The 13,437-nt window shown below is 42.5% G+C and overlaps 1 protein-coding gene across 1 annotated transcript; it reads left to right on the forward strand.

Moving 5' to 3' along the window:
- The first annotated feature begins 5,770 nt into the window (after positions 1–5,770).
- Positions 5,771–12,488, forward strand: LOC144700698 (MLO-like protein 12). Its single transcript, XM_078572170.1, has 15 exons — positions 5,771–5,897; positions 6,002–6,144; positions 7,054–7,111; positions 7,210–7,361; positions 8,474–8,590; positions 8,671–8,731; positions 9,150–9,238; positions 9,324–9,398; positions 9,481–9,569; positions 9,667–9,716; positions 9,999–10,039; positions 10,126–10,299; positions 10,694–10,729; positions 11,727–11,855; positions 12,016–12,488. Exons 2-15 carry the CDS (start codon positions 6,031–6,033, stop codon positions 12,454–12,456), a joined length of 1,626 nt encoding a protein of 541 aa, XP_078428296.1. The 5' UTR covers positions 5,771–5,897; positions 6,002–6,030; the 3' UTR covers positions 12,457–12,488.
- Positions 12,489–13,437: the final 949 nt, after the last annotated feature.

Consider the following 13,437-nt stretch of genomic DNA (forward strand, 5'->3'; position numbering starts at 1 on the left):
AAATTAATGTAAAATATAAATAGGGAATGGGCACTCATTTCAAGTACCCAGGTCAGCCATATTCGAAAGCCCCACCTTTTCTCCACTCTCTTCTCCACTTATCCAAGGAGAGTGTCTTCATGGTGAGAAGATCTTGTAGATTATCAAGAAGAGTTGAAGAAGAAAATGTGAAGATCCAAGTACCGAGTGATCGCTTGGATACTTCTAGAGGCCAGAGGTCGACAACCTCAAAACGATCTCAAAGCAACAAAGTCAAGGGTGGTACAAGTTCCGTTAAAGGTACACTCAATGTGTGATTTTAAAGATTGAATATGAATTGATTAACAAGCTTTCGCATCCATGGAATCGTGGTTTACGTGGACGAACCAAGGCACTCATCCCAATACTACTAAGGGAGGGGTCTTAGGATTCTTCATGTTGGGCATGTTCCCTTTTTCTTGGGGGGGGGGAAGGCCCATCTCCACTCCTATGTGAGGGGGGAACCCCTCTTTAAACAAGAAGAAAGAAAGAAAAAAAGACCCTGTTTTATTTTATTTTTAGTGTTTTTTTCTATTTTTTTAATTATTTATAGAAATGCCCTTCCAAATTTGAGGGTTCCATGGGAAACCCTAGCTGTTGCCGTAGCCGCCAACTTCTCTGCCCCCCTCAGTTGCCCTGCTTGCAGCCGCCAGTCCTACCGCCCGTAGCCACCAACCACGCCGCCCATGTCTGTCACCACATCTGCCGTCGTGCCCACAACGACGCAAACAGCTGTAGCCGCGTTGTGTCAGCACTTCCCACCACGCCTACAACTGTGTCCGCGCCTATTGTGCCCTCTACTGCGCCCCTACCTATTGCTACACCTGTGCTAGTTTCCACGGCCCGCGCCCCTTGTGTCGTGCACCGTGCTCGTCTACATGCGCCGTTCCCGCCAACCTTGCTCGTGCTGTCTGCACTGTCATTGCACGCCGTTCATGTCTTCGACGGGTCAACCGCCGGCTCCCCTTATCACTGATATGGATGTCACGATCACGACTGATCCGATACACTCACATCTATTCCCTTTTATGTTCTCATTTATTTCCTTCAGTACCTCTCGAGCATGTCTCCACCGCTGGGGTTAGGTTTGTGATAGATAGGAATAATGCTTTCTGGGAAAGTATTTCTACCTTTACATCTTTTGTCGAATTTGTCCAGGGTGTGCGCACTAGCGCCAATAGACGTGCTCATGTTGTTAGTCTTCAACTCAACATCTGGGTCATTGGAAGCCTAGTGGCATACCCAATACCCTTTTCCAGTGGTTATTGGTGTCTAGTGTGTTCGACGCTAGGTTTATACTTCTCATTGACCTTTTCTGCACGTGCATACGCACCATCATCCACTTGTATTACATTCAGCCAATTGATGCCAGAACGGGCGATCGATCCCATCCTCTTGTTCCGCATCATGGGTAATCTTTCTAGAAGAGTTATTTGAATGGATCTATATGGATACCTGAATGATATAATAGTTTAACATCATTCAAGAAGATTGAAATCCCATTTTCAAAATGGATCTGTTGACCTAAGACTCCAAGGACATGTTATGCATGGGGGACTATATTTTTTCTAAGATCCAAGAGTCTCTAATCATAGGATTCAAACATGTATTATAGCAAGAAGTACAAAAAGGTGATCGAATGTTCTAGATGGGAACATCTGACCTCAGTGTAGGATGAGATTAACTCGAGGAATGAGATGCATTAAATCTATGGTGATGCAGGATGACTAGATGTGACGGAGCTAGGTGATGACAGGAACTGGATCCTAGGACAACTAGGGGTGATAGGATAAAACAGACCACAAATCACACGGTCGAGTTTAGAAATTAAATCCGGTGTAAGTTCTGATGGTGCAGCGCCTCTCCTCTTTGAGGGCGGGAGTACTGTCTTACAACCACCGTGGTGATGCAAAGCACCAAAATCAATAACTTCTAACAGGCGATCACTAGAAGTTTTAAAGGCCTACTCAATTTATTCGCTTGAAGATTCAAAATCCAAATCTAATCCGACGGTGGTGGATAAACACTCGAAGAATACTGGACGAAGAACACGGCACCAAAGAGTGTAGGAGTACCTCGACACTCGATAGTGCGTGAAGAGGCAGCGAGGAATTCTTGATGAATCGTTGACGAGGGTGAGACTGGACAGTAAGGCGAGCACGAGGGCATGGGGGAGCGACGTAGTGGCAAGGGTTGAGTGCGGTGGTGTGAACGGCTGACAATGTGGAGGGCAGTCTGCATGGCAGGTTACCGGTGCTTGCGGCCTGCACAGCGGGCATCTGCGCGGGGCAGGCGCTTGTGCAAGCGGACGCCTGCGTGGGTTGGGCGCTTATGGGGGCGGGCGGCCTGTGGGGCGGGGCTCACGGGGCGGGCTTTCAGCGGGTGAGCGCTGCGTGGCGGCGCCAGGCAGCGGGCGCTATGCGTAGGGGCGGACGCGCAGCGGGAGAATGCCTGCGTGGGCAAACGCTTGTGCGAGCAGGCGCTTGCGTAGGGCGGACGCGTGTGCGGGAGAACGCCTGCGTGGGCAAACGCCTGCGCAGGTTGGCGCCTGCGTGGGGCGGGTGCCTGTGCGGGTGGGCGCCTGCGCGAGGCGGGCGTCTGTGCGGGCGAACGCCTCCATGGGGCAGGCGTTTGTGAGGGCGGCGCCTGTGCGGGTGGCGTGGCGCGGGGCAGCGGCCAAGGGGGGAAGGGAGGGCGACGGTCTAGGGCACGGGGCAGCCTAGACGCGGGGCACCGGCCAAGGAACAGGGGCGCGGGTGGCCGGGGCGCTGGGTGCGGGCGGCCGGGGCGTAGGGCAGTGGCCAAGGGCATAGAGCGCGACGGCGATCAGCGGTAGTGGTGATCGGGGGCGGCAGCGGCGACCGGAACGGGATGGGGAGATAGGACGAGCCTTCCAAGGAGAGAAAAAAACTTCAACTCTTGAAATAAACTCGCTAAGTGTTTTTTTGCAACATTGGCCTACATATAGGCCTTGGAGGAAAGAGAATAAAAAATAAAATAACCATCAAGGACGAGGCGACGTGTCGACTCGTCACGTCACGAATGGTTCTGTAGTTGTCGTTGATGACGTGTCATGACGTAGGATATGTCCTGCGTAAGTGGAGGCATGTCCGTGGTCGGTGCGTTGACGTGGTCGTCATCATGGCAGTTCTTCAATTGACGTTGATGACGGGTTAGGATGTGAGGTGTCTCGGATGACGGTGGCGGCTCGTGCGAAGATGGTGCATTGACGTCGTTGCCATCGTATAGCAAGGGTCGTGAAGATATTGTAGCAGACTTTCTCCTATGATCTTCATTATACATCAATTGTAAGTGAGACATGGATTAGGGTTTGATGGTGAACCATATATTCAGTCATTATTGAGTTTGACTGAGACAAAGGATTATACATATACGACAACCAATGATGCCAAAGGTTCCTTGAGAGAGTTCAATCACTAGTTTGTATATTAAATAACCCGAGGGGTATCATGACACGCCACAACTGAAAACTGAACCTGTCACTTGGATTAAAGTAAACATTAATTAATCTACATGTAAATATAGTTAATTAATAAAAGTTATTGGCCCATTAAAGTTATGAACTAGACTGATGCATGGTCCACAAGGTAACAAGCATAAAATTAGTGGACATTAGTGGATACACATAAAGTCGCTAGGACATTTTGAAAAGTACCTAAATAAGTTTAAATATAGGAGGGGGGCACCCATTATAGGTAACCATGTGAGCCACATCTAGGCATCCCGCTCCCCCCAGCCCTCTTTCCTCCCATCTGCTCATTCAACTCACCCATTTAGTGAGACCTGATGGTAAGAAGATCAACTTGATCTTCAAGAAGACTTAAAAAAGAAGAAGAGATCCATCAACTTATTGATCACATGGATATATCAGCACATCTCTTTGAATGGCTTAAAGAATCTCCTTAAAAATGAAACTCAAAGGTGGGATTGTTTCCTATAAGTTAGTATGGGTACATTATGCATTACATCACATATATATATAATTATAGCATAGACTCCATGAAAAAATAAAACAGTTCAGCACTTAAGGAAAGCCCAAGCATCTGACATTATATATATAGAGCTGACTTATATGATATGGAGTTTAGCATTCCATCTTCACCAGACAATCAGCTGTAAGAATTTTTTTCTACATCTGAGAGAATCCTACTAGGAATTTCCTGAGATGGGATGCATACACCATCATAAAAACAAAATCATCTCTCAACAAAAAGGTTTAAGTACCTCAGGTCAGAAAATCACTTGCAACATTATGAAAGGAATTAATTTTGTTACAAGTTAGGCATCAGACCATCTACAGGTTCAAACACATCAATTCCATGATCTTTCTCAATGAAGAGCACCCAGTACATCTCATTAGTATATCCCTGAAATAGTAATAGGGTTTACCGTGCTCAGCCTATGAGTGGCAGAAAATTTTATCCTACCCAAACTTTTGTTGTCTTACTTAAACATCCCAGGGATTGAGGTGTTTTTCTGTTTAATGATAAGTAATAATTCAATTATGATGTCACCATAACTAGACCTACCCGTGGACTTAGTTATAAGCATCACACAACCATAATAAGGAATATAATTTGTATTGACGAATTTTCAAAAGAGAAGTTAGCTCTGATATTGACTAGCGGGCGATATATAAATCCATGAGTATTAACATCTCTATATGATTTGATTCAGAAATTTGTTTGTCTAGTGTTCCTAGTTTTTGATAGCATTCCCATGAAACCCAGGAACCTAAGTATGATCCCTTTTGAGTAAGCCTTTCAAAATTATTTCTCATCTTTAATTACTGTTCATCTAAGACTGAGGCTGTGTTGAGCCACGAGTAGACTGAATAAAGATTTGAGTTTAATTAACCCATAGTGGATATAAGGTTAGATGAGCACCTTTAACTTATGGTACAGTCTTAAAACTGAGGTAATGTCACGGTGACTAGTTACATTTATAAACTTTAGAATACACCATTTAAATTAAAAACATTTTAGTGTCAATGATAAGGTTAAACATTATAGGTACTAGGTAGTAAAGATCTACTTATGATACATGACCAAATGGATGAGAATATCAGGTATGACACATGACCATATCACGTCCATGGTAGAAAATTTACAACAATTTGTGATACACTGGGTAAAAAATAAATGAGAAACCAGCAACCAATGTGAACATATCACCTAAAGGTCAAAAATTTAGAACAAAATCGTTGTATGATTGGCAAGAAACAAACTAAACGTTGATTCCCACGCATATTCCGAGTATTACTCAGGATAATTAAAGAAACAGGAGAAAGAGAGGCATCCGTTGACATTTCATACAACTTTGTTGGGTGAAAAGACAAAGAGAGAGTTCAGACGCAGCCCTTTAGACATCAACTTTCTGCGGATCTCTCTCTTCCTGTCATTTCTCTTCTTGTATACATCAACTTTTTAATGCAACGATCTGTCTGGGCCCATGGCCTGCTATTCATCCCTCATTTAATATATTTATATCTACTGTCAGGTCCCTTTCTATCTAGGATGAAAGTTATTGAATTCAGGGACGAGCGGTGGACAAAATTGCTGACACCATGGAAGTCGCCAATACAGAAACTACTTCCGTACTTAGTCGGTAAAAACTTACAAATTGCGAATTAAAAACGGAGAGAACACGCGTTGAGTCAACGGGCATCTGTGGCCAAGTACAAGGTCGTCCTTCATTCTTTATTCCGGCACAACTTAATCTGATCCTTGTGTTGATGAACTTGCTCACGCAAAGGAGAAGACGATGGGAAGCCTTTGGCTCCCTCATATCTTGAATTTCTGGGCGCGTGGATAAGTTAAAATGGACCATCGGCTTCGGACAAACCGCGCATTTTATCCGTAGAGCACGTTCTCTTCGGCTTTTATACATCTCTTGTTCTGCTCACGTATCAACTCTTATGATCTTCCTCGCCCGGTTCTTTTATGAGTTGTCTGGTTCTCAGTTTCTCGGCACGGATTCGGAGATCGGGTTATGGCGGGAGGTGCATCCTTGGAGACAACGCCGACTTGGGCTGTTGCCGTAGTCTGCTTTGTGCTCATTATTATTGCTTTGTTCGCTGAGCACTCTCTGCATCTCCTTAATGCGGTGTGCCTCTCTCTCTCTCATCCTCTCTCTCATCACGCTAATCTCTTCCTCAACTTCCCTATGCAAGCCTTTCTCTCCCTCTATTCTCTGTCTCTCGCTCATCTTCGTTCTCTCTCATCTGTCAATCTCTTCCTCAACTCCCCTCTCGCACTCCAATCGCCTCTCCCTCTCTCTCTCTCTTTCTCTCTTAGTTCCTCGCTCTCTCTCTTTTTTTATCTCTCTCTCTCTTTCTCCTCTATCTGTCCCTCGCTCAACCTCCAGCCTTATCTCTAGTCTCATCTATGTCAATCTCTCGATCAAGTTCTCTCTTTGGCTCTCATTTGTCAATCTCTCTCCCTGTATCTCTCCTCTGTCAATCTCTCGCTCAACTTCCCTCTCTATCTCTCTCCTCTGTCAGTCTTTCGCCTAACCTCCAACTCTCTCTCTAATCTCTTTTATGTCAATCTCTCGCTCAACTTCTGTCTCTCTCTCTGTCATCCTCTCGCTCACCTTCCACCGCTCTCTCTCTAGCCTCTTCTATGTCAATGTCTCGCACAACTTCTCTCTCTTTTAATCTGTCAAACTTTCTTTCTCCCTGTTTCTCCCTTGTCAATGTCTCGTTCAATTTCTCTCGCTCTTTCTCTTCTGTCAATCTTTCTCTTCTCTGTCAAGTTCTCTTTCAACCTTGCTCTTCATATCGTCTGTTAATCTTTCTCTCAACCTCAGTCCCTCTCTCGTTTTTAGTCTTTCTCTCACCTTTTAGCAATCTATGTCTCCCGCTCTCCACCTCCTGCTACCTTTACTAGGTCGATTATTCTCTCCTCTGTCTGTCGCTCCGTTTTTCTTTCTCTTTCCTCTTTTTCAATCTTTAAATCTCTATAAATCGATATCTATCTACCTTGAGCTTGAACTTTCAGTGGGTTATGGCAGTTTCTCAAGAGAAAGAAGAGAAAGACGCTGATTCGGGCCCTCCACCACATAGAAGCAGGTGAAGACCAAAAATACCCCAAATGTTTTCAACCTTCTCATGACATTATGAACCAAACTAAATTCAATTCTTTTAATTTTCTGCAATTCGGGGACCAGAACTGAGGAGCTTCGGCTTTATGTCCCTCGCGCTCGGCGTCGCTCAGGATCCTATTTCAAAAATTTGCATTTCGCGGAAGGTTGCCAACTCTTTACACCCATGCAAAAATATCGATGATTCCGACGACTCGCTAGAGAACTCCTGCCCCGAGGTAATATCCTTCTTTTCCTCCCTCTGTCCTCTCTTTCTCCCTCCCTCTATCCCTGTTCCCTCTCTTTCTTTCTATCAATATATCTTTCTCTTTCTCCCGTTCTCCCTGTTTCCCTCTTTTTCGATCTGTTTGTTTCTCCCTCTACTCCTACTTCCCTCTCTTACTATCATTTTACCAATTCATCTTTTTCTTTCTTCCTCTATCCCTGTTTCCCTCTCTTTGTATTTTTCAGCCAAATTATCATTCCCTTTCTCCCTCTAGCCCTGTTTCCCTCTCTTTCTATCCTATTAGTAATTTATTTTTTTCTTTCTCCCTCTACTCCTGTTTCCCTCTCTTTCTATCTTTCTACCGATCTATCTTATTCTTTCTCCCTCCAGCCCTGTTTCCCTCTCTTTCCATCCTTCTAGTAATTTATCTTTTTCTTCTCCCTCTATCCCTGTTTCCATCACTTTAGATATTTCCAACAATTTATCTTTTTCTTTCTCCCTCTACTCATGTTTCCCTCTTTTTCTATCTTTCTGCCAATCTATCTTTCCCTTTCTCCCTCTAGACCTGTTTCCCTTTCTATGTATCTATGTATCAGTCTTTCTCTCTCTCTCCTTCGCCCTCTCCCTTTCTCCCTTTCGCTGTTTTTCTCTCTCTAACTATAACTTATGTACTCTCTCTCTCTCGCCCTCTATCCCTTTCTCCCTCAGTCTCATTATAATTTATGTACTCTCTCTCTCGTCCTCTATCCCTTTTTCCCTCTGTCTGTTATTATAATTTATGTATTCTCTCTCTGGCCCTCTCCTTTTTTCCCTCTGTCTCTCACTATAATATGTGTAGTCTCTCTCTCTCTCGCTCTCTCTCTCTTTCTCCGTCTCTCACTATAATGTACTCTCTATGAGTGTTTTTATATCCTGCTCTCGCTTTTTCCCCACTCCCTTTCTCCCTTTCTTTCTCTCCGTAATCTCTGTATTTGGTCTATCGATCACTTTCTCTCTCTCTCTCTCTCTCTCTCTCTATGTACCGATCTATCTATCTCTCCATTGATTTATCTGCGTATATCTCCATCTATCTATCTACCAGTTTATTGTCTCTCTTTTCTCTCACAACGTATCTTTGGGGAATAGGGAAGGCTGCCTCTGTTGTCATCCAGAGGGACATATCAGCTCTTACTGTTGATATTTATGCTGGCGGCTTCTCACGTTCTCACCTCCCTCTTCACCTTTGGGCTTATGATGGCCAAGGTTACTAATCAACGCTATATAAACAGCGATGACAATTCAATGTCTACATTTCAGATTGACAGATCTCAAATTTAACGCAGATCAAGAAATGGGAGAGATGGGAGGACGAAACCCAAACTTTAGATTACCAGCTGTCGACAGGTACGTTAAACTTATGCGATGAGCATAAAATAACGATGTTTCTATTGAATATTTTTCGACAAATCTGGCTTTCAAGCGGTCTAAAGGAATATTAAACTCTTTTTATGGGCGTAAAATGGAAAAAATTAAAATACTTTATCGATTAAAGAAATTCCAACCGTCGAGGTGTATTCAAAGTATAAAATAACGACATTTTATTCTATATTTATCTATTAATTTGGCATTCATACACTGGATTTCCCCTGAAAATATGTTCGTGAAACTTATGGATGGAATATGTCGTTATTTTAATTTTAGATAGATGGAGAGAGAACTTACTAATATTTTATTGATGCATCAAGCGCTCAAACTCCAGATTACCTGCTTCCGACCGAACATTTCAGTTTTGAAATATAATTACTCCATTTTTATTAAACAGATCCGAGAAGGTTTAAATTGGCTCGCGAGACTTCCTTTGGAAGACGTCATTTGAGATTCTGGAGGAACCATGGAAAGCTTCTCTGGATTGTCCGTTTGTTCTCCTCTTGCAACTTCTAAATTTGTTTACTCTACTAACCGTTTAAAGGGTTTAACTGGACATTATTTGTTCCAGATATGTTTCTTTCGCCAGTTAGGGAACTCTGTTTCCAAAGCGGACTACTTAGCTCTCCGTCATGGATTCGTCATGGTTACACTGAAGCTTAAACTCTTGTTTTTAAACTTAAAAACTCTAGGGTTCGCTAACTTTGAATCTTGTGGTCCTTCTGCAGACTCATTTTCCTCAAGATCAGACGTTTGATTTTCGCAGTTTTCTTAGGAAATCTTTGGACAATGATTTCTCAGCTGTTGCTGGAATTAGGTCATCTCTCGAAAGCCGTTTCTAGCCATAAATTTTGTACTTTGAAGTTCATAAAAAATATAGTTGACTTTGTCCATAAATTTTCTGACTTTTGCAGTCCCTGGAGTTGGACCTACGCCGTCCTCTTCCTCTTTTTTACCGCTGACGGTAGGTCACTTATTAGGGTTTGATAATTCGAGCACTAAATCTCTGATATTTAATACGAGGAATGAAAATAAATTTAAATATGTTTGATTGGGAAGATCACTTATATGGTATAGGAAAGCATCAAAAATTCATCTCACTTTGATGTTTTCCATGTTCAATTTGAAGATATAAAAAATATTATTTTGGTGATGAATATTGCAAGTTTAAAACGCTATCTTTCATAAATGTATGAAGTGGATCTTTCTCTTAAATGTTTTTGAACCATGATTTGGCATGTTTCAGGGTTCTACAGCCAATTTTGGCTTCCCGTGATTCCTCTGATGGTGAGGAATTGAATTCCAAGATTGCGCTGCAAATTTAACGGATAATATTTCATTAGCTCAGAAAGGACATCTTAATCTACTTTCAGATCCTCTTGGTAGTCGGCACAAAGCTAGAGCTCGCCATCACAAAGCTGTGCTTACGAAACTGCTCTGAAGAGTCGGTCATCAGGGGTGCCTTTTGGGTTAAACCAAATGATAATCTCTTCTGGTTTCGCAAACCTCGTTGGCTTCTTCACACCATCCATTTCATAATGTTTCAGGTAGTTCCCCACAACACGGTGATATAGATAGAATCATTGATCAATACATAGACGTCTAAATCGATGAAAAGCGTTAAGTTGGGTGGATAGATAGTGACTCTGATAAATCGATGAAAAGCGGGGACACTAGTGAATTCATGACGATTCTGCCTTGTAACAGGATCCACTGAGAATGGTCTAAAAGAAATACGAAAATTTAGTAAAGAATTAGAAATATAGATAAATTGATTGATTGACTGATTGTCGGATTAACTGATGCAAAGATGGATAGAACGATTAATCCGATAGCTGGAGATGGACAGATAGATAGATAAGAGAGAAAAAGAGGTTAGGTTATAGCAGTCGTATACTCTCTTCTTTGTTTCTTGATTTGCCTTTTTGTTACTGATTGCAGAATGCCTTCCAGCTTGCAGTGTTCGTGTGGACATGGGTAGGCATCTCACAAATATTTCTTTTCTTCCCGTGCTTCTCGATCTCTCTCTAACTCATTCACCCTCTCTCTCAGCTCTCTCTCTCTCTCTCTCCTATAAGTCAAACTCTCCCTTTCCTTTCTCTCTCTCTCTCTGTCTCTAACTCTCTCTCTCTCCATGATCTCTATCTCTAACTTTAACTCTCTCTCTCCAACTCTAACTCACTCTCTTTCCTCTCTATAGCTCTCCTTTATCTCTAACTCTAACTCTCCCTCATTCCTCTGTCTCCATTATCTCTAACCCCAATTCTCTCTCCCCTCTTTCTCTAACTCTAACACTCTCTCTCCTTCCTCTCCCTCCATCTCTTACTCTAACTTTCGCTCGTTCCTCTGTCCCCGCTCTCTAAATTTAACTCTCTTCCCATCTCTTACTCTTTGTCTCGCTCATTCCTCTGTCCCTCCTTTATCTCTAAATTTAACTCTCTCCCTCCATCTCTTACTCTTTGTCTCGCTTATTCCTCTGTCCCTCCTTTATCTCTAAATTTAACTCTCTCTCCCTCCATCTCTTACTCTAACTCTCGCTCATTCCTCTGTCCCTGTATCTCTAATTTGAACTCTCTTTCACTACATCTCTTACTCTAACTCTCGCTCATTCCTCTATCGCTCCTTATCTCTAAATTTAACTCTCTCTCCCTCTTGCTCTCTCGCTCTCTCCCACATTATCTCTGACCTAAACTCTCTCTGGTTGCTCTCTTCCTCCTTTATCTCTAATTTTAACAGTCTCTCCCACTCTCTAACTCTAACGATCTTTCATTCCTCTTTCCCTCCTTTATTTCTCTCGCTCCTCTCGCTCCTCTCGCCCTCCTTTATCTCTAACTCTTAACTCTAACCTCTCTACTCTCTGTCTAACTCTAGCTCTCTCTCCCTCTACTCTTTCTCTCTTTCCGCTATCTGTAACTCTAACCCAACCACTCTTTTCCCTCCTCTCAAACGCTTACTTTCTCGTTCTGGTTGACAGTACAAGTTCGGATTTCCTTCTTGCTACCATCCAAAGCCAGAAGACATCGCCGTCAGCCTCGGAGTCGCAGCTTTGGTCCAGATACTCTGCGCATACGAGATCCTCCCTCTCTACGCCCTCGTCTCCAGGGTAACAACATATCACCTTTCTTTAACAAAATAACATTAAAACTTCCCATCAGCAACCCCAAAATAAAAATCATAGCTTTAATCCAATGGGTTTTAAGAATGAAGCTGTAATTAGACAAATAAACGGTCCTTAACCATACTCTAATTATGAATTTTCCTAGGTGGGTTCTGCGAGGCCGGACACAATCTTCACAGATGAAGTGATCAAGGGGCTTAGAAGATGGAAGACAACAGCCCAGCAGAGCCACGCCATCACTGGGCAGAACTCCACGTCGTCCTCGCCGCCGACGTCACCGTGCTGCCGAATGAAGATGAAGATGAAGAAGAAGAAGGCTGAGGAAGAGACCGCGGCTTCTGTCTCGGAGACGACGACCGATGACGGAGCTCAGGCGGCTCCACAGCCGTCGGATTCGAATCGGACGGCGAGGGCGCCGTCGAGAAGAGACGCGCACAGAGAATTTGATGGAGAGGCGTCGTTCTTTGCCTGGCATCCTCGTCGACGGATGTCGTTAGAAGAGTATGCGAGCAGAAGAAACTCTCTAGAATTCCCCACCTTGGCTTCAACGCCTGCCTCCAATGATGTGAACAATCCAGTTCCTTGAGGATGCATGATTGATCAAACTTAATTTCTTCATTTTCGAGCGTTTTTTTAGATTTGATGTTCATATGATATCGTAGTTTATGGCCCACAGCATCATTTTTACCGACAGAAAAAGTTTCTTGTTCTTCCTGTTTCTAACATGTATAGAAAAGCTTTTCAATCTTTTTAAACATTGACATTACCTTGAGATCGTGATTTCTCCTCAACTACTAATAAGTATAACGTTATCGTAAAAGGATTTTTTCTGATGGATGGAGCATGAAACTTACTTGCTCTCTTATTTTCATGTTGTTTTTAGATTAGATGTTCTTACGATATTGTAGTTTATCGTCAACAGCATCAATTTTACCGAGAGAAGACTTTTCTTGTTTTTTCCTGTTTCTAAAAGTTTGAGGATAAAACGAGATCATATAGGAATGGTTTTCTTATTTTTTTGAAATTTGACAATAGCATGGGATCGTAATTTCTCATCAGTCGCAATAACTTAATCATCAAAAGACCTTTTTTTATAGAGGATGAATGGAGCATGGAACATACTTTCTTTATTTTCGTGCTTTTCTCTTAGATTTGATGTTCATATGATATTCTATTTTATTGTCAACAGTATCAATTTTATCGAGAGAACATTTTTCTTTTTGTTCCTGTTTCTAACATTTATAGAAAATCTTTTCATACTTATTAAATTTGACGATAGCATGGGATCGCAATATCTCCTCAATAACAATAAATTTATCATAAAAGACTTTTCTGTAGGATCCATGGAGCTTGAAACTTGCTCTCTTTGTTTTCCTGCCTTTTTTCAATGTCTGATTCAATATGTTATGGTAGATTATCGTCAACTGCATCAATTTTACAGAGAGATGATTTTTCTTGTTCCTCATGTTTCTAGAAGTTTAAAGATAAAACGCGATCATATATAAAATGTTTTATTATTTTTAAAAATTTGACGATAGGATGGGATCGTAATTTCTCGTCAATAACA

This window comes from Wolffia australiana, chromosome 3 (assembly GCF_029677425.1).
Source record: "Wolffia australiana isolate 7733 chromosome 3, ASM2967742v1".
In the NCBI taxonomy this organism is placed as follows: Eukaryota; Viridiplantae; Streptophyta; class Magnoliopsida; order Alismatales; family Araceae; genus Wolffia; species Wolffia australiana.